The sequence below is a fragment of the Takifugu flavidus genome, chromosome 9 (genome assembly GCF_003711565.1).
Source record: "Takifugu flavidus isolate HTHZ2018 chromosome 9, ASM371156v2, whole genome shotgun sequence".
Lineage (NCBI taxonomy): Eukaryota > Metazoa > Chordata > Actinopteri > Tetraodontiformes > Tetraodontidae > Takifugu > Takifugu flavidus.
This window is the reverse complement of record NC_079528.1, coordinates 2,349,698-2,374,958: the sequence shown is the minus strand read 5'-3', so window position 1 is coordinate 2,374,958 and position 25,261 is coordinate 2,349,698. Positions and strand designations below refer to the sequence as shown.

Genomic DNA, 25,261 nt, shown 5'->3' with positions numbered 1-25,261 from the left:
AAAACAGTCGGTTTCAGCGGGATTCATCCGCCACTCCTCCATTTTTGCATCACACTCTGACGTGCTTGGAGCCGCCTGCTGTGGAGACGCGGCCCCGCCGTCAATGACGGTTTTCAAGTCATATTTGTCAGTCATGTGTTCAGTCCCAATCTCTCCAGGACGGCGGTAAAATCTCGTGTGTGTGTGTGTCGGTGTGATGATGATGATGCACTCAGTCTTCAGACAAATTTCAGCCTACTCTCCTCACATTATTGCAGTTTTCTGCGCAGCACAGGGCAATCATGGCGAGCAGCAGCCCATCCCGAGGGGCTGTTTTGTGAGCCAGGCCTCACATTTGTTGATTTGGTGCCTCCTCTGCATCAGATGTACAAACAAGCGCCCTGATTCCCTCCGCCCGTCGACAGCGACGGCGCGGGGATGGAAACGTGCGAATCCAAATTGCGTATAATGGATGGTTTTTCTGAGACTCACTCCTGTGATGAAGCTCCTCCAGTGTGCGTGATGACTCAAATCAGGCGTGAGGGAGAGCACCAGGTCGCGCTGTGAGGCTGAGCCGAGTCCATGGCAGCGACGCCGCTGAGGGTTTAACACAACATCACTTTTAATGAAGTCAGTGTGCACATCAGCCCATTAGAATGGAAGGTTGATTCAGTCAGTCATGTCCATTAGAGCAGCACCATCAACGTGCAACCACAATGTAAGAAGCCAAAGTTGTGCACACTTCTAACATTTGTCTGCCTTTGATTCACACACACACACACACACACACACATGTTCTCCTGCACGCATGGCGGATGAAAATATGCAGCTTTAACTGTTTATTCCGAACGTCAGCCGATTATTGAAACGCATTTTCAGGTCGATCTCTCAGGACTTGAAGTCACGTGACCCAAAGGCAACATGCAGAAGACTGGATCTGATATTAGCCGTCACAGCTCGAGTTTCAGCAAAACAGAAATAACGCAAACCCGTGGCGGCAAAAAAAGAAGAAGCAAACAGCACCTGCAGGTAAGTGCTGCCACCGGCGGCGGCGTCTCGGGACGCCTCAGTATTTCGTTCATTAAATATTGAGAATGACACGGTGGGTTGACTCTCTACACGGGGGCCAGTTTCAGCCAACACAGCAAAATACCTGTTTGTGTATTAGTGAGACAAAAAAAAAAGAGAAAGTGAGGAACGAGCACTAAGTGAATAATAGGCTTACAGTAATTAACGTGTCACCAGCGTCCCAGGGAGCAGAAATAAAGGATGCAGAATAAAGCTGGCATGGAAATGCCTCCCCGGGAAATATTGACATTCTGGAAAGGGGCAAAACAAACAAAAACCTGGTGTTGAACGTGACCATCGACTGTGTGAGAGGGTACCTTTGCTGGGGGGGGGTAGCTCAGCATGTAGAGCCCAAATTCAGCTGCCACTTATCAAATGTAGGTAGGTAGGAACACCAGCTGTCCCAAAGCGCCTGGAAGCCGCCTCTCTTTCCTGTTTTATCATTTGAAAGCGATGCCAGAGGAGTCTGGGTCAGAACCAGGCTCTGGCTGGGCTTCATTATCTGATGACTACGGGCCAGAACCCGGCTACAGAAGTTCTCCTGCAGTTTTGCCTCTGCCTCAGGCTCAGAACACGGGGTTGGGGAGTGGTGGGGGGGGTCTATATGATTTCCTGGGTAACATAATGAACCACCGTGGTTGAAATTCTCCAATGAGGACCAAAGTAACAAATTCACCTCTGAGAAATGCTGCAGTACAGAAAGAAGAAAACGCACCAACACCCACACAACACTGCAGCAACAGACTCCTGGGGGCCGCCACAGTCTTCTCTACTGTACTCTCCACCGCTCTCTCTCTCTTTCGGTACCATTTCCTTCCAAGCAGAGCCAGATTTCCTTCAGTACAAGTGGAAAGAATCCTCTGTTTTCCACTGACAGGACAATTTAGAGCATTATCAATATAATGAGGCATGTTTGTACGCATCATTTATCTATATATATCTGGATGCCTCGTCTGTGCCAGACCCTTAACTAACACCCCTCAGCAGGTTGGAGGGAGGGGTGTTCTGTGGCTGGCGGTGAGATCGGGTCAACCATCAGGCCGTCTGCCCGGGCTCCCTCTTGCCTGCCTTCATTCAGCCACTGTGATACACCTCTGTCCTCGTCTCCATAGTGTTAGCTGTGTCCTGAGTCCTGGGTCTGAGTGCAAACGATGCTTAGAGATAAATCACAGCGGTACCCGCAGCCCTGAAGTGCCCCCCATCCCAAAACTGTTCTCAGGACCCCAGATGTCTATGAGCTGATTGAATGTCTGCAGGGGCGCCTGGTACCATCGGATGACATCATCCAGAGACGCCGAACTGAACGTTTCATCTCTGGCTCTGTTTAAAAAGCCGTCAGACGTATTTCACCTGACAGCGGCGCTACGAGGGTTATATAAAGATGACAGCGGTGCTACTTCCAGATTGGAAAAACAAAAATCACCTCACAATCGACGGCGCTCGAGCGTGCCGAGCTTAGGAAAGCGGATTTAAGTGTTCACAAATAATCTGTCGGCCTTGAAGACGAGCCCCCGCCACCGGGGAGAACCTGATAGTCACAATTAACTTGAGCCAAAAGTCTATGAAAGCGCCTAATTACCTCAAATTGTCCCAGACAGCACGCACGTGCTCGCCGCGACCGTTTATCTGAGCCACGACGGCGGCGGAGCGCCGCTGCCCTCTTTTCCCCGGAAGCTTGACTGCGAAAGGAGTTTTGAAACATCATCGCTAATGATCCTGCCATCGCCGATTCCCTCAGTTCTTACTGCCCTTTTCTGGAGCAGGAATCAACCCCTAATCCTTCTGCCCCACTGCGCCGCCCCGTACAATTAAGAGTTCATTTTTAATTATTATAAAACAAGTTTAACTCCCACTATCTCCTGCCGGGATGATATGGCTCAATAATTACATTCACAGGCAGGAGCGCGGCTAAACTACCCCACATCCACCCGGGTCTGTCCTGTACACTGCATGTGGGCTCGTGTGCAGCCACCAAGCCGCAGTACCGGCGCTGGCAGATAGATGTTGGATTTGTACCTCATGACAGATCCATTTGTCTTGCTGATCCACAGTTAATGACCAATATTTCCACAACTGGGAGGCTGTGACTTCTGGATCCTGGCTGGAAGGGAAAAATAACAACTAAAGTCAGGAGGACGGAAAAGTTTAAACGTGAATATGTAAACATAACCCTGGGCGACCCCCCCAACCCCCAACCCCACCCCCCCCCAGGCCTCTAATTCTAAAATAATAGTGCTGTGCAGGAAAACTGGCTTTATTGATGAGACTGTCACATTTGAGCGCTGTGACTGATAAAGCTTCATTCAAACCCATCAAACGGCGACGGCAGCCTGAGTGACGCAGAAGAGGCACAAATGGGGGGAGGAGGAGGAGGGGGGGTAGAGAGAGAGGAACAGAGGGACTGGATCTGACGCGAGGGGGCTGTTCTGTGCTGTCACCTCTACATCATATCTGCATTTAAATAGCTCACGATGAATATTTTCACGGGCCAGGCCGCTGGAGTGGAGTCAGAGACGGAGGCTCCAGCGACGGGTTCATCCTGCCCGTAAAGACGTTGAATCCACTGAGTGATATTCATGTTTATCATGGTGACCACTCTGCTGTTCTGACTGGGGGGCTCGCCAGGGACAGAACACATCTCCTCTCCTGCGTCCGCAACGCCCGTGAAGGGAGAAAAAGAGCATTTTAAACGTGTCCTGAGGCTATTAACCGAATAAAAGCCTAAATGTCAACGCAGTGTCAGTATTTTTGCAGATATGGATCGTTTGAATGGACTGGTGTGAATTGCTTTCCCCATGACCATCCCCTCTATAGCCGCCAGAAACAAGCTCAACAGATTTTTCTTATTGGAAACTTCCACCCTGGCTGTTTGCAGCCCAGACGACAACCGAAGATCTCAGTTCCCGAGGGTGTATCCAACCCAGTAGATCCATGCTGCAGCCTTTACAAGGGCTGGATCTAATCAGTTAATTAACCGTGGGTGTGTCTGCAGCATGACACAACAAGCCACTTCGATTAGCATCCCTGCTACCCTCTAAGCGTGCTTTATCTCTGCTGTTTGGCTGTTTACCGAGAAGACAGCAGATACAAATATGGCCGCCGGAGAAGAGCTGGGACGAGAGTGGGGGCATGTTCTTTCAGCGTTTCCTCAAACCCAGATGAAACGGGGGCCACCATTATCCTCTCCCCAGGCCCTTCCAGTCAGTACCTTCCTCTGGTGGTTACAGAGGAGGAACTCTGACTTTTTCCTCTTTTTGGTTGATAATCAGCCTCGTTACCGCGGCACGTTCAGAGGTGATCCATCCATAGCTCTAATCATTATAGGTGGAGGTGTAACTCTGAGGGGTCAAAGCCATTAAAGTCTGAGATGGCAGAAGCAGCGGTACAGAACAGGAACATTAATGAGAATCATATGGATGGAAATGTGTGTAGTGGGAGAGCTTAAATATGGCGAGAGCACCTATGACACAATGATCGATTGTGATGTGGAGGTAAAGAACTCATGACATTGAAAAAACCAAACGATTAGTGATTTTACAGTATTTACTGGGTGCTGTAAAATAAATGAAAAGCCTTAATTAACTTGCACTTAATGAAATAACGCTCAAGTTGTGTTCCAATATGCAGAAGCTGCCCCATGTAAAATATTTGCCAAGTTTGTGTTTCATCAAACACGTCAATTAAGCAAATGCTCTTTTCCTGGCAAATTAGCTCCAAAGCTAACCAAGCTAACACCAGGACTGACAACAGGAAGTGGAACCAACACAGGTCCAGCAAGAGGAGATATGTAACTCAACTGAGATGTGCTCTAAATGGAGTTGGTAATAAAATCTAAATGTGTCATATTAGCATATTAGCATTACATAAACACCGGATCCCAGAGGACTCTGTGACCTCGAATCTTGAAACAGATTGTGTAACACTTTCCCAAAAGATTTTTATTAGATGTAAAACACATCAAATAAGAGGCTAAGAAAATGTTCTTACTCTCAAATATAATTTTTTGCTCAAATGTTTGAAACTTAATTTTTTTTCTCTTTTGGGAATCCTAAAATATAAAAGACACGACTCAATATTTAACTTAGCCCAAAGAAATCCTTAAAATACAAATGCCAACTCTTGACTATCTTCTAGTCTATATTGACAATGAGCTGAATCTTGAAATGATGCGTCTTCAAATAACGGACAGATGAAAGTCTCTTAATTCTTTATTACGATATAAAGCAAGCACACGAGTACAAGAACATGTGCACTAATAAGTCAGCTCTTCCAAATAAAATAAAAAAATCAAAGTAGATAACTGAAAACACACTGAAACCCCATCCAGGAAATGCTTGATTCTACAGGTAAATGTTTGGAAGAAGAAATTCAAACACGTCCGCGCATCACCGTTCTGCTCTCCGTCAGATGCTGAACAGCACAAAGGTGAAGCCTGATGATCAAAGCGGCGACAGATCAAAGCCTTTTGCACACGGAAGCGCCGCACAGGCAGCCGCGTGCTGCACAAAGGCTAAATTAGCCCACAGTTGTAACCTGAAGAAACGAAAATATCTCGGTTTAAAGCTATAAACACGAAAAAATGGTTTATAATTTGTTCAAATTTCTGTGCACTGCACCCAAGTACTGGTCCAAGCTTCAGGACGTGTAAGACAAGAAAAAAGCTCAACTCAACCGTCCAGACAATTTTGTCAAATGCTAAAACTGGAGAAGAAAAAACCCAGCTGATCCCTTAATCTGAAAACAATGTTGGACCTCAAGTGTCTCATTTACAATAAAAAAAACAGCTTGTTTGATTTGGAGGATTGTTTTTCACCTCGGCCTCTGAAATTCCCAGTAAAATTAAAAATAAAAGCTTAAATTATAAAACGCCGCTCGAGCAGTCCAAAGGTGCACAAGCTTAGCTCTGAAGTTAGTGTCTAACGTATTTAAACAGATCTGAAAGATTTTAAGAGGCCCAATAATAGATAAAATGACAGAAATGCAGGCACACATTGGAACTTTAACATTTTACCACATGGTCCAGCACAAGCGTAGTTAATGCTCAGGTTAAAAAGTGACAGTTGCATAGTTGATATTTGTAGTACTGAAGGTAACTAGTGGAAAAATACAGCTGTACTATCAAAATGGTTAGAATACAAAACAATCGGAGCCTTTTGAAACTAGTCTGCAAAAGCAATCATTCCTCCCACGAACAGCAGAAGTCCAGTTCATTTCCCTCCGACTTTATTCTGCAGATAACAGCTTCATGCTACAGATTACACCAAGTGGGGATTTATGGAGAAGAGAAGGACAGAGTCAGAATATGGTGGGACACTCGAGCATCGGGCTCTGCGCTGGTCGACATGTTGTGGGTCACAGGGGAAAGTCTAGATGCTGTCCATGGCCTTGAACTCGCTCAGAGCCTGCACAGGGTTGATGTGCTTCTTCTGGGAGGATCTCTTCACTCTGTTGGTCTGGCCATCATCTTGCTTCTCTCTCTTCACTAAAGGCTTCTTCTCGGGAGCTTTCATCCTCCAGGAGACCGCTGGCATGTTGAGGGCCTCCATGCCTTTGCTTTTCTGGTATTTGGTGGAGGCCACATAGGAGGCCTTCACAGTGGACACCACGGTGTTCATCAGGTTCTTGGCTGCCTGGATGAGGGACATGGCACTGTCCAGCTACACAGGAGAGAGGATACAAGTGGTTTTACGTATGGGAAAGTTAAATGAAAGAGGCTACGGTGTGTGAAACAAGTTTTTAATACGGGAGAATGAATCTTTCTGCGTTTGAGTGTAAGCAGATGTGAGATGTGATTAGACAGTCACACTGATCTAATCTGAGACTCTGGTGACTGCAGGTGCTACAACTCTGGAGGAAGGAGGGAATGAACCGCTTCCTGCTCACAGACGTCACCATTTTAATTGATTCTTCGGGCAAAGGACTTGTTTTTGGCAGGAGGGCGTGTCGTGCCACCGTCCTCTGCTCGGCCCTCATGAACAGCAACGCAGAACAGAACCTACCCCAGAGACGACCAGCTCCCCTCCCAGGTTCTGCACTTCAGCTTTGACTTTGCTGCAGATGTTGAGCTGGTGGCAGTACAGGGCGATACGCTGCAGGTAGGCCAGCAGGTCCTGCTTGCAGGTAGAGTCCGGGCACTGGAAGAGACAGATGCCAGGCGTCACACAGATGTGGACAGCAGCTTTGTTGCCTGCCAGCAGGGATACCATTGTCTTTTGTCACAGCCATTCAGGCCTCTGTTGGGAACATTTATGAGCTAACTCGACATGAAATCAGAGTTAAAGAACCAGACACCCGCATCAATCCTGTACTCCAGATGTTGGAGCAAAAGTTGGAGGCCAACTGTAACAATACGGCCAATTTATAGCAGAAAATGTGAATTAGCTCCTCACGTTCAGAGATATGCAGAGTTGTATAAATGCGATTAAATCAGATCCGTGGGAATATTTCCAGGAAAGTTGGCTCGGATATGAAACAATGTTGATGCCTTACAATTGATCATTATGTTTAAGAAACAGAATTACCCTAAACACAATATTAGGAAAGACGGGGAGCATCGCATACAGGCAACTCAGCAGCAATCATTTGGAATTCCGATTATAATTAAACCTTAACGTGACAATTTATCCCCAAAATAAAGGGCCAGTCAGCAGAAAAGGAGACCACAACACGCTCAGCTGCTTATTAGGCGAGTAGCCGATCCACTGAGACATCAGCGTTGCACAACAGATGGCAGATCAGCAACAAGTTTGGCTAAGTGATGTTGTAGACACAACGTAATTAGAACCTGGTGGCTCCCACATCATCCGTTGATAACAAACATACCTGTGAAAAGTGGGAAAACCAGGAGAAAAAAGCACCGCTCGGCTTCTGCTACGGTGAGGAGGAACGAGCAGCTGCTGATTCTCCAAAGAACATGCAGAATGGGAGGGAATGACTATTGTACGTCCGAAAAAAGGGAGGGACTTGAGGCAGCCATCTAACATTCCTATTTGAGTAACCAGCACTGCACATATCCAGGCAGCTCAAAGGAAAGGGTTGTTCCAGCAAAGGAAACAATCAAGGGTTTTTAAACACAGAAGAAAGGATCTAAATACACCTGTAATTTCAATAAATGGACGTTGACAATGTTAATAATGTTCTACCACTGCCACCACCTTCTGCTGATTAAAGCAGAGATTGGCAAAGGAAAGAAGAAATATGGGATTTGACACTCCATTAACTAAAAGTATGCAGGAGGAGACGGGGGGGGAATGAGCGCTGCAGGGGCCGATCCCCACGCAGCACGACCTAATACATGGCTGAGGAGGTGAAGAAAAGGAGAGAAGTTTAAGAAAAGAAGATGGTGAAAACGAAGAGGGAGCCAGAGGGGGAACAGTATGGAGGAGTAAACAAAGGGGAGAAATCCAACTGGGAAAACGGGGATACCAACAGAAGGATTCAGCCGTAGCTGGGAGCTGCTAAGAGGGAAGGAGTGTGTTTCTACAGACACATTATGGCAGGGGCTGGGATGAGACTGAATGCTGCAGCCATGCTAATGAGGGAAGGGGGGAAGTATTCCTACGGCCCAGAGCAGAGGACAGTGAAAGCATCACTTGTGCTCACACTTAACTCAGCTGCTGGTTTCACTTGGCACTCAGGGACGTCTAAAGGGATGCTCCGACTGTGACATGTGAATAATTGCAGAGAAAAGAGACAAGAATACTTTAGGTTGCTTCGCTAATGTCTTGGAAATCTCAATGTGTACCAACTGATTAATGATTGAAGGTACTGCTTTAGCTGCTTTACCGACATTTCCAGATGTAAAGCCAAGAGACGGCTTTTCAAAGACCAATAATCTCTGAATTATTTATAGAATCAGGGTATATCTATTCAACGGCTGGCGCTGGCGGCCTGGATACGAACGGGGAAAAACAAGCCTCCGGGCCCTCTCTTTCTATATATAAACATTAAGAAAAATCCAGACTGTTTTAGCAGTGAAAGTAGGGGGATGTTTGTTAAAAACCAAGCCATTGAGGAGTTGAAATCCCCTACAGCAGGGTAAAAGGTGGCTCTGTGCACTGAGCGCCTCTCTGAGCAGCAGCCAAAAGGTTTTTAGAAGCAGGAAACCTTTCACCTATATCGTTTATGTTAAGAGACAGAAGAATCTTAATTTGGAACAACTTAGATTCACCGTTTTTTAAGGAGTTTAAGATGAGAAGTTAAATTGTGGTTTGTGTACACCAACTTGTTTGTTTAATGATGACATTTTGACAGAGGTGACGTTAAAAAACAGGATGTCACTACGTAAGGTGGAGATGATGTCTATGATTTAAATGATGGAGAAGGTCAGGCCCCATTATTGGAAATGCCACACAGTTCTGCTGAATCCCATTACACAGAGCAGATACTGAGCCATGATGCCTCTGCCACCATCCCGCTCTGACCTTTCAGGACGCATTACCCACAGGAAGTGCCAATTTCCCATATTCACTGACACGGCAGCGATCTGACGTGCTGCTGCGAGCAAACTGCTTGTGTCTCGCCAAAAGGACTGAAGGGGTTTTCTGATATTCTGCTTTTCGGTCAATTCCAGTTTCAATGACATTTATTGTGTTCGAGTTGTCAGATAAGAGGCAACTGTCGTTTTGTGTTTAACAGGGGACAAAACCTATACGTTTCTGATTCGCAGCTCTCCAGATCAGTCTCAGCGGCTCCACACTTACAGTCAGAAACAGGCTGTATATTTTCCCACCTGGCCACAGGAATAGTAAAGTTCAGACGGGAGGAGTGCCGCAGTGATGGCTGACCTCCTGGAACGTTCTCACATCTGCACACTGAATCTCTACAGTTCTCGCAGAGTGACCACTTGATTCATGATCACATTTCTGAGGCGCCTTCGAGGGCAACCCCTTTTTTTTTTTTTTCTCACAGTGTTGAATGATTATATGTCCAGAGATTTTAGAACAAATATCTGGGAAGTGAGGGATTTTCTCAGCAAGTAAATTAAGAGAATTTCACTTTCTTGAACTCCGGTTGGCTCTGAGCTGACCCTTGAACCTCAGAGCAGAGGAATTCTGGCTTCTCTGATCGATTCAGATTCTCCTCCTCGGTGGCAGCGGGTAATTTACAACCACGTGTGCTGTAAAACCTCAAGGGCCGGAGCTGGGATTAAAATGTGACCAGCAACAGAAGCCATGGATCATCATAAAGCTGCACTGATTGAATGCAAATTGCGGGAAAGAACATCCCTACATGTCAGTATACATCATGAGAATAAAGCTTGCACGAGACACGCAGACTCGGTTTATGTACATGTTTGTGTGAACATTCAAGTGTTCGCGGGCTGGTCTAGAAGCAGATAGTTCTGCTGGACACATTCGTGTTATAAACCTCAATTACATAGCATTTGTTTACCAGTCTGCTCTGATCAAAATTGTAGAAGGTGCCCTGCAGAGAAGGGTCATAAATTCTTAATAAACTGCAGTGCAGACCTTTGGACGACACTGACCTAAATCCTGCAGCTCATCTCTGCACCACTCTTTTAAAATTTAATAAGGTTCTATTACACATATTTAACTATACACAAGCCCGGCATTAGACCACATCCGCCTGGCTCCTCTCGCTTCAACACACCCAGTGTGTGTTAATACACACGTAAACTGAAGACTGCAAAGGAAAATGTGGGATTGAATGCCGTGCCACCAGTCTTGGACCATCTGCCAATGTGTTGTATGTGAGGAATAAACCCTCACAGACCTTCGCGCCACAGGCACAGGCCACACGTGATTAATATGCCTACGTTAATGAGTGAGTGAGTCAACCACTCAGTATGTGGGCATCTTAATGGCTGTTCAATCCATATCCTATTCCAACATGTTATGTTAATGACTCAAGTGGGCCTGTGACATAATCTGCTTCTTCTGAAAACAGCCCCTTCATATAAACTGCCTGCATGGACAAATATCTTACAAATAATTGCTAGTTGGCCATTACACTTCTAATTATTGCACTTTTATGATTGAATTTCTACACCATCCCTGGAACCCCCCGCTGCTGTGCTGTGCTGTGGTGGCCTTGGCTGGTCTAGAGTCCTGGTCACTGCGTGGTCCTCTGACAAAGGACAGCTAAATCTCAGTAGTCATATTTTCAGTGTTCAAGCCCCTAAAACCGCCATAATAGTATATGCAAATATATAGAAATTAGACACTTTTGAAGGTTAGAGCGAGAAAATAAAGCAGACATTGCATTCTAACATCTGCAGATGTGGGGCGGTGCAGTGGCCAGATGTGCTTATGTCAATACCAACACGCACACACATGCTCGCACACCTGCACAGATGCCCATTTGTTTTCTTGGGGGAACACCACTGCTTTATTATAAGGAAGACACATCTTCAAAAGCAGAAGTGAGCCATAAAAAAAAATCCATTTTCGGAACCATTTATTCCACATTCGCATTGATTTCATTGTAGTTATGTCACATTGTATAAGCCTTAATGTATGATAGGCATGTGACTGTAAATAATTGTACTTTATAAAGACCCCTGGGGGCATTAACAACTCGGCGCACATAAGAAAAATGAAATAAAAGCGGCTTAGAAATTGTGTATGCAGTTCTTAAATTATTAACGCCTTGCTTATGTATGTAAAACTTAAATATGCTTATACTGCACAACATAGAAACATACCAACTGTGTAATGACCACCACTTAATATTCAAATGTGTATTCCTGAGATTTGAAATATTTAATTTGAATCATCTCATCTAGGAGCGGCTTTGCTGTTCCCATGCCGTAGTCAGAAGAAAGCATTAAATGCTCAGCAGAAAACATCCTATCAAATTTAACCACAAAATGAGTCTGTTTTTTAAAAAGCACTCAGCTCCACCATATTTTCGCGACCAAAAATATTCATATTGCAGTCAGAAGCGATGCATCTTTTTCAAAGTTAGGATGCTGTAGATAATTGGACGCTTGTTTTAATATGTTCACGGTACTAGATTAGACACAGTTGGGAAAACCACCAAGAATCAAATGATTGGAAATGAATGGTTAGATAAAAAGATGACTGAATGTTTCATTTTTGCATCAACAAGTCAAGAAAGTGATTTTTGTCACTATTTTTATTAGTAATAAATATACCTTTGATTACTATCTGGTCAGCCACAGCTAGTAAAATACACTGAAATTATTAGAATTACCAGCTTGGTGTTGCATTGGAACACATTATGCATTCTGTCTGATAGCATGTAATGAAGAAAGAACTCCAGAATCACCATTTTCAAACTGCAAACTAGGATTACGGTGTCCAATTCTGCCAAACTATCCCTCTGTTAGCACCTAACCAGTTGAGAGTGCACGACTTGGGCAAATTACAGATAACTCCTAATGCTTTCCTGTTCATGTTCCCAAAATGTGACAGAACTGAGGAATTTTTGTTGAAAGAACTTCTTGTATTAAATGTTTCTCTAAGATTTTGCTTCAAGGCGAGCACAAACTATCCCTAAAGAAAACACTGCTCCTATGTGGAGTCTTGTGATGTTCAGAGTCATATTTCAAAGAGACAGTGGAGGGGTGCTTAAACTTTGATTTAAGTTTTGATTTTGTTTTTCCTGGGTTTGTGCGAGTCAAACGGCCCATGGTTCAAGAAAAACCCGGCCTGAAAATAAACTGGTTGTAAATGGTGAAAATTCTACGAGCGCACTACGGTTTAAAATTATTTTAAGACAAAAAATATTTGCACTTCTGTGTGCTCCCATGCTTTAAATGAACATTAGAGGCGAAGATAGAATGGTCAAAAATGAAAGCCTACATCAAGTTATATAAGCCACTTACATTGTCTGCGATGGTGCGGCCAAGCTTATCCATCCTCGAGCCTGCCTCTGCAATCTTCTTGGCAGCACTGATGACATCAGATGTATTCTTTAGTGGCCCTTTACCCCTGAAGAAAACAGAGCAGAAGTATCAGCCAGAGATTCTGATCTAGTCCTGCCCTGCTCAATATATCAAAAAATATACAATAAAAATATGTTCAACATGCTGATATGAATAAGAAATGTTGTACTATGCTTGTTAAAGAGAATGTGGAAACCGTACCCTGATAATAGATATCCTGGATTCTTACTAATTTACAGGCAAGTCCGGGATATTTTTAGTCTGTTTACCTCGTTTCGTTTCATCTATATTTATATAGCGTCTGTTACAATCAAAATCGTCTCCAGGCGCTTTACAGAAACCCAAGTCCTGACCGCCAACAAGCAGCTCATCATGTATCTTCACGTCTTCTGTGGCCACTGCCATTAGCACTTGGTAATTTGTTGTCCTTTATGTGTAAAGATGCTTGTACGGCATTTTCTTGGATGTAGAGGATTTCTAAGATATGTTATAGGGCAGGTCTAAAGAAGGGTTTCAAAGCTATTTTATCTATTCTAGAGGCAACAACAGAGATCCATATTCCACCATTTTTGACAGGTGTTAATAAATATAGACAGAATTATTATTGTTACTATTGTTGTTAGTTTTATTAAGTGCTGTAACTAGTTTGATGTGTGTAATGTGTACATGTGGACATCAAAATATCAATGTGTCTCAACATCTTTTGGGTGTCCAAAGTAATATTAAATGGGATGATTATGTAAACTCTTTAGGCAGAAATTCAAATGTGGCCCAGGCAACATATGTGTTCTTACTGCCTTTACACAGTGGACACAACTGATCCGACAGGATAAAAACACATCATCGTCACAGCTCCTGAGATGCAAACATGACACATAAACATTTGGACTAATGCGTGTCACAAGTGCACCAAACCACCTGATTTTAATCCATTTTATGTCTAAGAATATCCCAATCGCTGTTGAATATTAACGTCAGATTTGACCTCCCTTTATCCAAATGACGCTCATACCAACATGGGACGTGTCAGTTTTGCCCAGCCTTAACACACTGTGTTTGTCAGCCATTTGCAGCTTTTTTTTCCCATAACCCCACAAGGGACTCTGGGACACAGTTGGCAAAAGACACAAATTGGATTCAAAGCTAAACTCTCTAGGCTAAAAAAAATGAGCCATCCAACCCAGAACAGATGGAATTTTGTGTTGTGTTTTTTTTGTTGTTGCTTTCTCTTCCCTCTGCTCATGTATCCAGCCCTTTCTCTCATTCAGCTGAGGATATCTACAGCAGAGTCTTGGAAAGGGCATATTTTAAAAATGTTGCTAAGAACCTAATTTTCTTTAGCCCTTGAATGAAAAGCCTAAATACTTTGTTTTCTCACCATTATTTAAAAAAAGCAAAAGAGGATAATGAAGACAGATCAGGAAACTAATAAGTTGGGCATCACTGTAGGAATTACTTGTTAGATTTATACAGAGGGGCTACTAGAGGTGTCAGGACTGGTGACAGCTAGATGCCTCCACATGGGTGTAGGCCACTCTGGGGTGGGAACTCCACAGCACAGAACACTCTAAAAATAGGTGGCTCCAAAATATGTTGCATGATTCCATGCTCACATGATTTATTCATGAGATCTACCATATAGCCATAAGCAAAGCAAGAATCAACAAGAAGGTTTCTTGGAGCCTGCAGTTTTTTTTTAGGAGAGAGGTCCACAACAATTACCTCATGCAGCGTTAACCTTGACAGTGATTCTTGTCAGCTCAAGGTTAAGGGGGCAATCATTTTAGAACAGGCTGAAGTACCCAGCGACCGACCTTGCGTGTGCTACTGCTCCATACAAGAGTCAAGGCACAATATTGAGATATATATCTAAGCTGACAAACATCACTGAGCAGAAGGATATGTGTTCAGTCTCGGGGGGTAAGATAAGTTCAGTGGCAGCAGCTTATAATCTCAGCAGTACTACAGCAAAGAAACTTAGAAGAATCTTTTTTGGTAACTTTTTTAGGTCATTGAAAGGACATATATTTCAAAAATGACCCCTCATTTAGTCTTGGCTAAACTGTCCATCACAGTTGTGGCGTTATTTGCTCATTTACCGCCGCAGATGAAATTGATTAGTTTGAGACGAAAATCAAAAGTTCATCTGTCATTTTGACACATAACAGAGCACAAGTTGATGTAAATTGTAATTAATTCCCCTCCTAATTTGAAAGTGATTGAGCATTTTTCTATTATCTACATTTGTGTCATATTTGACATCTGTCCCGTCCCTGTGGATTCATTCACTGACACACTTTTTCCAAATTGCCAAAATATTACATCAGCCAATTGTTAAATGTTACTTCTAACAGACAAAGAGGTAAGATTGCATTGTTAAGGGCTGAGAATATGGTGTTTGATAGTTTGGATTTTGTATTCTGGTTATTTATGTACAAGGAAGCCTTTCTTAATACAGTATATGTTTTCTTTTCCAAGGGGTCACATCTTTGCCCAGTTTGGAATACAGAGAAGCACTATGACATGAGATAGAGGATGTGACTCAAGTACACAAGGTCCTCTGAGTAATTCACCTAAAAATATAAAAAGCCCAAACCCACATACATAAATAGTCAGGTTCACATAGAAGTCACTCCAAATGTTGCATTTCATGCTGATGCAGTCACAAGTTGTGACGCCAACTGAGAAATATTGTCTAATCGTAATTATATTTATGAATTACAATGAAATAATTGACATTATAATTGATGTTGCCACAACAAACCACTGCCCATTATCAAGTGCAAAATATGCAGTTAACTTGGAATATTTTGTGTCAGGTATACTGTATGCTCTTAAAAAGGAGAAAGCTTTTCAAAGCTACTGTATGTGAATTGAGGATAAGGTACTTTGTAAAATACAAAGAGGAAAGAAAACTGCTGAACAAAGAAGGATGCTTGACCAAGTATAAGAAAGTGTACATCAAACAAAACTCTACTTAACAGGAAACTAGCCATTAAGGTAACACTGCAATTTGTACGTAAAGGAACAGTGGCACCAGACACTATAAGTTCACGCAAAGTGGTACGGCATATCTTGATCATTTCCTGACAATATTCCAGTAGACAAATGTTTTTTTTCCTCGCATTTGTTCATTAATTATAATAGTTCAGATTTATCGTGGAAGATTTCTCTATGCATGTACCTTCATGGTGGGTTTATTACACAGAATGGGTAACTTTCACAATGTCACTTAATGCAGCCATCTCACGCTATCAGCATATATGATGATGCTGGTGACTGGTACCATTGTTTCAATAAACTATTGACATTAGTGAATATGGGGAACTTGGAGCAGCTCTCCTTAGACTGTCCAATTTAAGGCTTATAGTCACACCAAACTCATGTACCCGTGAGGAGGAGATAAGACTCACTGCATATGGATGTGAAATACGAAGATTAAAGAAAATAATCATGGGGAAAAAACTACCTACAGTGCAGCTCAAGGAAAATTAAGAGCATCCATGCATGAAGAGTAGTGTTAAACTGGGTGAAGAGTAATGTGCAGATACGGAGAAAATGTAGTGAAACAAATGTAAGCTTATTGGATAATTGCATTGGCTTAACTTAAACATGTCTCCTTACTTGAAGATAATTTGCTTGAACTATTACAATATTCAAATTAAGATAAGACAACATATACATACAGATTAGCTCTAAAACTGAAGAGAGCGCTACTAAAATTAGATTGGCGGAATGAAAATGTAAATCTGAAAACTTTTAAGTTGAGAGTCGGCTGAGGATTGCCATGGATTGCTTTGCAGACAAAAAGGGGCTGGTAAAAGATAAACTCACCTGGTGAAGTCCGTCATCTCCATCATAATCATGCACATCTGCTTCGCCAACACGATGATGTCATTGCCACTGTCATCCCATTTGGACACTTCAGCATCCAGCTTGCTCTTCTCCTCCTGAAAGCTAGCCACCTGTTCTGCAATCTTGGCCTTCTGCTCCTGGGGCAACTGGGCCATGATGGCCTGGAGGAGCAATTATTGAAAGCAGAGGTTTGTACAGGTACACATCAACATACCTTAATCAGAACAAGCCCTCATTTTAATTTAAATTACTGTTATTTATTAAAGGTGGACATAAGTAAAGCACCTTTCAAGAAAAGTCTTATTCACCTTAAAAAAATAAATATAAATTACTCCTTTATGATAAAATCACAATATCAAAATTCTAAATGTACAAGAAACTGATGAATATAGTCAAAAATCATTTTAGGGTTGTACAGCTTCACTGCTACTTTCTCTCATTACATTCTTGAATGTCGTAGATTCAAAAATGGCTGAATGATGAGGACGCTTATCTTACAGAAGAGTTCATTAAATATAACCAGAATAAATTTACACATTTCACCAAGTCAGTTAGGCTTTTCTTTAAAGTGTACTGTTCTTGTGTGGAACCTCAAAAAAATCTCTGGCCACCTTAGAGGGCTGCATAAATCCAGTTATGAAAGAGTGTCAATTAATGAGCATTGAAGTTGCTGCGAGTGTCATTTTTATCCATCCAGTTTAGGATGCTTGTTAAATAATAGTTTTAAAACAGCTGATCACATAGTCAATAAATAAACTTGCAAATTTGGGCAGACACTCTAAAGCAGAAAATTAAACGTCACTGATCATTCATTACTACTAAATTAGGCCTCAAAGTACATGTACACACACATGCATCGGGTTTTTTTGGGTATTTTTTAAAGGCACAGGGATTTTTAAAGGCACAGGGATTTTTAAAGGCACAGGGATTTTTAAAGGCACAGGGATTACTCCTGATGCAGCTAAGGTCTTTCATAGCTGCAGAGATTTTTCCAGAAGAAAGCATGGACTGGACAACTTACCCGTGCACTCTGGCCAGCAATGAGCTGGTCATCCTCCGTCTGCACACTGGTTCTGCTGCGAACATCAAAGTCTTCAGTCTCAAAGTCAGAGTCATCCAACTCTTCTGGTGTCTGGGGACAAAGGGGAGAAAAACAGGGATAAGGAAAGGAAGACATAAAGGGAATGAGGATCCATCATAAGAGCCAATGGGCCCAAAGAGGTGTGTGTGTGTGTGTGTGTGTGGTGTGTGTGTGTGTGTGTGTGTGTGTGTGTGTGTGTCGCCGAGGCATACATTGTTCAGTGTTGCTACTGATCTTCCACCTATTCCCAGGTTCTGAATGCAAAACAAAACTACAAGTATTCCACCATAGAGGTTAAAAAGTCTCTTCTAAGGACAAAACAACTGACGGGAATATCTATTTGATCTTGATGTAGTTAGTGCAGACTATGGACAGGTGGAGGTCCATTATCGTCCTATCCACTGTATTTTTGGTCAAACAGCTGTTTTAACCTCAAATCAGTAATGCATTTGGAACCTCTAAAAAAACCAAAAAACTAAACAACCCTACACTGCTTTGTGGAATGTAGAGACACTCTTGTTCTCTGGGGAAAATGGGTATGATTTCAGATACAAAGCTGCAGGAGTCTCTTTCAGCCCAGACAATACTGTTCAGTGGGGCAGAGACATTGCCTGATGTGGCCTGTGCAGCTGATAACTAGTGAATAAAGGAGGCCAACAAATGATAACTTTACACCAATGGAACACTACTGCAAAGAAATAAAAGTAACCGGCTTTTTAAATGCAAGTTTTGTAAATGTGAAAGAATAAAATGTGAAATGTCCATTAAACTTAAATGGGACTCTGCTCTTCCTCTTTGGTTTGTACAGTCTGTCATAAAATCAAAGTATCTGGTCCATGAAATACCAAACACTGACTGTCTCTACACCACATATGAAGGTTAGAAACCCTTCAAACACATGTGCATGTTCTAGTTTATGCATGGCCAGTCTACCTGTGTCTCTAGAATAGCTCAAGTTAAAATACCTGCCACCTGTAAAACTCAAATTATGAATAATCAACTCTAGACGTGTCTTGAAATAAAGAGGGCTGCCTGCCAGTCACCTGCCCACATACTTCTGAGTCACTGAAAAAAGAGGTAATCTGCAATCAAACGGCTGGCAAATGCCACATTCACGATGAAGGTCTACACCAACACCACTGCAATGTTTAATTCAAAATATGTATGCATACAAGCAATATATATCTTACCATTTTGGAAATTACGCACCTATATGTAAAAGATATCTGGTCAATAACTGGACAAATAACTTCTGCCTGGAACACCTGATCACCTAATCTCAGTAAACCTGATGGGAGCTACATAATTGTTCTTTTAAGATAATGGATGCAGACAGAGTCCCACCACTATCACCTGCATACGGTTAAGACTGTCAAAATGAATCTTAACGGATTAATTATAAGTAGGGCCAGATTTCTCATAAATCCTTTGTTACATTAACACACATGCACGCCCACACACTTCATCCCACCAGGTAGAGTTCAGTCTGCCTCAGAGGCCCTAATGTTAACAGCTTAATCAATCAGGATAACAAGAGGGGAGCTGGGGCAGATGAAAATAGAATGTAGTTCACTGGCTTGTAGTCCAACTCAAGAAAGCTAATTAAAAACCCCATTCGAAAGCAATTGCTAACAGCAATGCAAATACCATATAAAGGGCTCTGTCTCATTTAGTTTTTGTGCGTGGGTAAATTATTAATAAAGTGAGACCTTTTTCTTTTTAATAAATAGAAACTAAAAATATACCCACAAGATTTTAACAAAGGTTGCCTGGTCATCCACAACTGCATGACTGCATTAACAGTTTTTACCAATTTCAGAAACAGAAACATTTCAGGAACATTACAGTCCTGCTAACTTTGGTACTAATGCTACTGCACTGAACCAAACAGTGTCGAACCTTTGGAACTTAGGTCCAGCTGCTCAGCTGTAACAATAGTAACGTGTGCTATGGGATGTTGCCTCACATAAAAAGCAAGGTCTTCGGTTCAAAAATCGAATGGTCCAAAAACCAGTGGTGTAAAAATCTGCAGGTGACTCCTGCAGTAAAAGGCTCATATCACACTTCTATGATCTGTAAAATGAATTTGATATTTTAACCTGGCAGACCACACCATTTTCCCTCAGTGTCATGCAACTTACACGGATCATGAGGACAGCTTTGCGGATGTCACGAATACCATCATAGACCAGACGGGAGGCATCAATGAACTCATTCTCATCCACAGGCTGAGATGGGTTAGCGCTCAAGGCCTCAACGGCAGATTCAATTTGTTCTGTGAAGCGTGGCATGACTGAAAAAGAAAATTCAATGACGAAAGAGAATATATATATTAATGACAGCATTAATGTGATAAATCCAAATGATAAAAGTCCAGACATGCACAATGTATAGTGAAATCAGCACAAATTATATTAACGCAAGCTACAATTTATTGGTTGCAAATAGTTTGTTGTAATTTGATTTAGGTTCCTTCATCTTTTCCCTCATGCAGCATGTATTTCGCAGACTACGGTTTGTGTCCTTTATCCCCATCTTGGCTATCAGCCTTGTTTTTTTCAATTTGCATTAGAACATATTTTAACAATAATTTTATTATGCATGAGCAACAATGGCATTCCGGCTGATAAATAACCAATTTTTTGCATTTTCCTTATCCAAGACACACATCAAGGAACACAAGAGAGACAATACTGAAATCAAATTCCCCTATATGCAGTTAAAGGTAGCTACATCTGAATGATTTGTTTGTAGATTAAAGCATCATTACATACGTCCATGAGAAGGAATTTTGTACCGTTGGCCTACTTAAGATTTACTGTCTTCTGTGCAAAATGAGAAACGAGGCATAAAGCGAGTAAATCCTGGGATTTGGCCAAAGCATCTCAAATAGAATTCTACACAAAGCTGCCCCAGTGGGCACGCGCCATAGCTGACAGGCGTGCTTGGTAGTTTTTGTATAACTCTCAGCACCAATAATATCCACAACACCCATTTGTCTCTGATGTCATCACTAAAACACACACCACTGTGCCATATATATGTGCTTCAATAATTAAGCTTGTCCTGATTTTCAGCCAATATCCTCATGTGTGAGAACATGTTGTGAACACTCAATGGTACCTACTTAAATTAGCTTTATTCCATTCTGGCAGTTGTGTGCGGTGGCATTTTATTACCCATTTAAACGTTTTTGTGGCGCTTTACAGGCATTATACCATGGAAGCATGAGACGTGAGCAAATAATTGAAACTAGGTGCTATTAATATACATGTTATAATACACAGGCATGAGTGCCAAGATGTAGACGGGGAAAGAAGAGCAGCAGGACTTCTCCTAGGCTCTAATCTGTATGTTGCATGTCTTAATGCTATACTTTCAGTAAGGTGCACACTAAGAATACTAAATACATGCCCTGTGTATGTAGATGAGTAGGTGTATAATATTACTGTATTTGTAACCGTTCTTTCAAACTGAATGTGATGTTACAGAGCAGCATTGTCTGTGACAACAGCTACAGCAGCTAATCGTTTTGGTCTATATGAGTGGCACAATTATAGTTCCAACATTATTTTCTTTATACATATATCCTTAACATATTTTGCAAAATAATTATTTGAATATATGATTATCAACCATAGGCCCCATTGTTTTTAAATGTGAACTCCCTGATCAGTTGGCAAATAAATGTATTTCTAAAGAGAACATTTCTCCTTTTGTGCAGTACCTGTGTCTGTCAGTAGTTTGGTGGCTTCCAAAACCTTTTCTGTGTAGACACCAGGTTCATAGTTGTCCATTTCAGAAGTAACCACATGAACAACTCTGGCAGCACGGCCTCGAATAGCCCCAGCAGTGCGATCCAAGCCATCAACATCCTTTTCCTGCAGAGCGATGACGCATTTATTCACGTCCTCCAGGATATGATTTTCTGCAAAATAAATTTAAAAATATGTATTTGTTGAAATTACATTTGTAATCCTAAAACACGACTTAAAATGAGATCAGCCATTGTTATAAGGTGATTGCTAAGTTAACAGTAGCAGAACTCAGCCTGCTGTTCTACATTGCTTATTGTCCTGCCTGAAACACTGGAGACTAGCAACAGCTCTGAAATGACAACTACGCAAAGGATGACATGGCGTACTACCAATCTGGAATGGTATGCTGGCTAGATGTCACATGGTCCATATAGTGCACATGAATCTTATGCCAAAATCCCCTGCTGAAGTGCTGTTTTCACACCCCTTTAATTATGGTATTATTTGTTTTGACCATTTTGGTTTCAATGTTCACTGTGGGATGGCATTATGACACCTTGGTGCTATTTTGTGTTCAATAAAAATAAGGCGCAGAGGGTTTTTTTTTTTTTCTAAAACCACAACATTGTGTAATCTGTGTGTAAGAGGATTTGTCTCCCTCCTCCCTAAGTAGATGACCACCCAGCTGAAGCCAGGTTCGGCAGGTTTCCATCACACCACTGGCACAAAACAGGCTTGTTTGAGATTGTTGCGTCAAACTGATAACTTGATAATAATTGAAAAGTGTAAGTTTGTGTATCTTCCTACTTTCAGATTAAAGGCTCTTAGGTTAATACTTAAAGTTGACTGTTTAACGGGGTATCTGAGAAACCATTTGCACACTTTAGTGCATGTCAGCATTACCATATCAGACAAAGTGCTTTTGAAAATTCTCGACTTTTCCAAGTCAAGGTGAAAAAGAATATCTTTCACCAGAAAGGGCTGACGATACAGATTCCATTCTGAAGCACTACTGTCATCAATGCAAGACTGCATGAAAAGTTCTTTGTTAAGGCAGATAATCGTTAAAATTCCAACAATGTTCAATATACTGTATAGACTTTGGGCTGATATACTATTTTAACAAAAACTTACCGGACACAGAAAGGAAGTCATCGATTGAAGTAATATCATCAACTGCATCGGTGAGGACGCGGACTTGCTTCTCCCACTGTTCCTTGAATAAATCCATATTGTCCTGGGCCACCTTACTGTTAGGCTTGGCAGCAAGAGCTAGAGCTGCATTAATCACCTGTAATCACCCAGTTACAGCCATTAAAGCTCCATTACAGCAATTCCGCCCCCACCCTCCTACCCCAAAGCTGAGACTGTAGCAGTAAGCCATTTCATTCATGATCATCCTTGACACAACAGTTTGCTTAAAGACTTGGTTTTTATTTTTGAACAATATTGCATATACGCATATCAGAACTTATGATGGACAAGAGTCATCTGGTTCTATAGAATAACAACCAGAGCTAGGTACAGGCTTAGATGAGCATGGGAATTTGCTAATGGAAAACAAGATATAGTACCATACAGGTGATACATTAACTCTACTTGAGTTTAATGGGAAGTTATTTTAATAATTAGTGTTATCTTAAAATATTGGCTGATATGGTGCAGCCAAGTTGGAGCTTCAAATGGAAACTTCGATGTATTAAATTAGTAGGTGACCCCATATGAGTCTCTATATAAGGTCAATGGGAGCTGTACGATATGTGTGCTGGGTGGAATTTGACAATAGTTGGGTACCTGAGGGCAAAGGCTTTCCAGCTGAGATGCTGCCATTCGAACTAGTTTCACTCCCTCTTCATTGTTGGAGATTGAACATGCCAGGTTGGCCACCTGAAAAGAAAAATCTTATTTTACCATTTTAAGACTCAGCCAGGAATGATGAAAATGCTTTGTGAGAGGAACAATGCATTTTTAAATATAGAAATTGTAGTTCTCCATTGCATGCATATCTCACAGAACAAACCTCAACAACAATTATATATAAAGATTTGGAAATTATAAAATATCAGTAACCCAGAAACTAAAAATGCACAAGGGTGAGTGCTGTTTAAAAAGAGAAAACCTAGTTGCAAATATGTCTTTAAATGTAAATGAAACTGCATCTGATGATTCAATGTGTATTCTCAGTAGACATATTGCAAGGCTGCTAGATTATTCTAACAGTTCTGACATCTAAAAGGCATATTTTTCTTCATTGTGTAAATCTCATGGAAACTGGAGTGGTGGGTTGAAAAGGTTCTTCTTCCAACTGCCAAAGGTTCACGAGCATCTTTTACTGAACAACAAATAAGCTTTCTGTCGATTACTGTGAATATCTTTACATCCAACAAAGACACATTTTGTAGTCTACCGTAATCACAAAAACATATGCAAGGGATTCATATATGAGTAATATTTGTTGGTTCCCTGGTATTAATGTTGAAACAGAATATCTAGAAAGCAGAGGACTGTTAAAAGAATTCCTCAGTTGAGAATCAACAGAAAATTAATTTTTTTAAAATAAAAAAACTCTTTTCTGTCCTTGTGCATTGCTGATCTTTGTTGTTTATCCATCTACCCAATTAATTGTGGAAAATCTCCATGCATGGAAATATCAACCATGACCGTAAAATTAATTGTTCATCAGCAATTCATAATTAAATTACCGTACAGATTAACAACCAATAATATTTTCCAGAGGAAATGACTTGAATCTCAAGAACCGCACTCCCCAATTTATATCCATTAATACATTTGAGAGCTAAGCAACTGACCTTGTGCGGAAAGATGTGGAAGAAAGTGTTAAGCAGTCCATGAGAGTAGAAAGTGAGATAAACAACAGAATGAAGTACAAAATCTGCATGGTGTGACATCATAAAACAACTGATTTACCTCAATCAGCTTGTTGGCATGTTCACGGAACACCTGGGCATATTCCTTGACCTCTTTCTCATTGCCATTTTTGGCAGCTTCGATTAGGACCAGGAGGGGAACGTTGGTCTCCAGGAAAGAGTCAGAAACGTGGTCCATCACAGCTTTACGCAGCTATGGAGTAAGATTTAGAATTTAAAATAGTGTCAGGAACAAATATCATTGGGATCTTGTTGGAATGTGTTTCTTGACAACAACAGATAAGAAGATGGTCCGCAGTGGCTTCTGTTGTAACACGGCACTAAAATAAACTCAATTAATGCTGTTACAACTTACTGGACAATATAGCCTCTTCTTCCACAAACAAGAGATGTACAAAAGATAATGACTAATGAGATATAACCAGACCTGTCTGCGAAGGTCTCTTGTCTTCTTGGTCATCCTATCAATGGCAGTGTTGAGAGCGTCGCTCCTGTCCTTCCTTCCCGTCTGAAAGATCAACAAGATTGAGACTAAGATTGGTATGGTTCGACAACAGCAACGTGTCGATGTATGACAGGTACGTCTAGGAGTTTGACTTAAGAGTTTGGGGGTTGACGGGACTGATCTTGTTTTAGATTTTTGTTTCCTCTGTTTTGTTAACATGTAAAGCTAAACATGATTGAGTTACCTAAAATGTTGGGCTTTTATCCTTCAGACCATTGTGTATGTAAAAAAATACAATATTTACATTAGTACCTA

General features: G+C 41.7%; 1 protein-coding gene across 1 annotated transcript in view; it reads right to left on the bottom strand.

The window, feature by feature from the left end:
* Window positions 1–5,239: 5,239 nt before the first annotated feature.
* The window catches only part of ctnna1 (catenin (cadherin-associated protein), alpha 1), a 37,784-nt gene continuing 17,762 nt past the window's right edge, over window positions 5,240–25,261 (bottom strand). The window contains exons 8-18 of the mRNA XM_057042771.1: window positions 24,929–25,009; window positions 24,542–24,694; window positions 23,408–23,500; window positions 22,748–22,904; window positions 21,583–21,783; window positions 19,997–20,148; window positions 17,796–17,906; window positions 16,754–16,935; window positions 12,860–12,965; window positions 7,047–7,181; window positions 5,240–6,704 (exon numbers count right to left, since the gene is read on the bottom strand). Of these exons, the coding sequence (XP_056898751.1) occupies window positions 6,414–6,704; window positions 7,047–7,181; window positions 12,860–12,965; window positions 16,754–16,935; window positions 17,796–17,906; window positions 19,997–20,148; window positions 21,583–21,783; window positions 22,748–22,904; window positions 23,408–23,500; window positions 24,542–24,694; window positions 24,929–25,009 (1,662 nt within the window). The 3' untranslated portion in view covers window positions 5,240–6,413. The remainder of the gene's footprint in view (window positions 6,705–7,046; window positions 7,182–12,859; window positions 12,966–16,753; window positions 16,936–17,795; window positions 17,907–19,996; window positions 20,149–21,582; window positions 21,784–22,747; window positions 22,905–23,407; window positions 23,501–24,541; window positions 24,695–24,928; window positions 25,010–25,261) is intronic.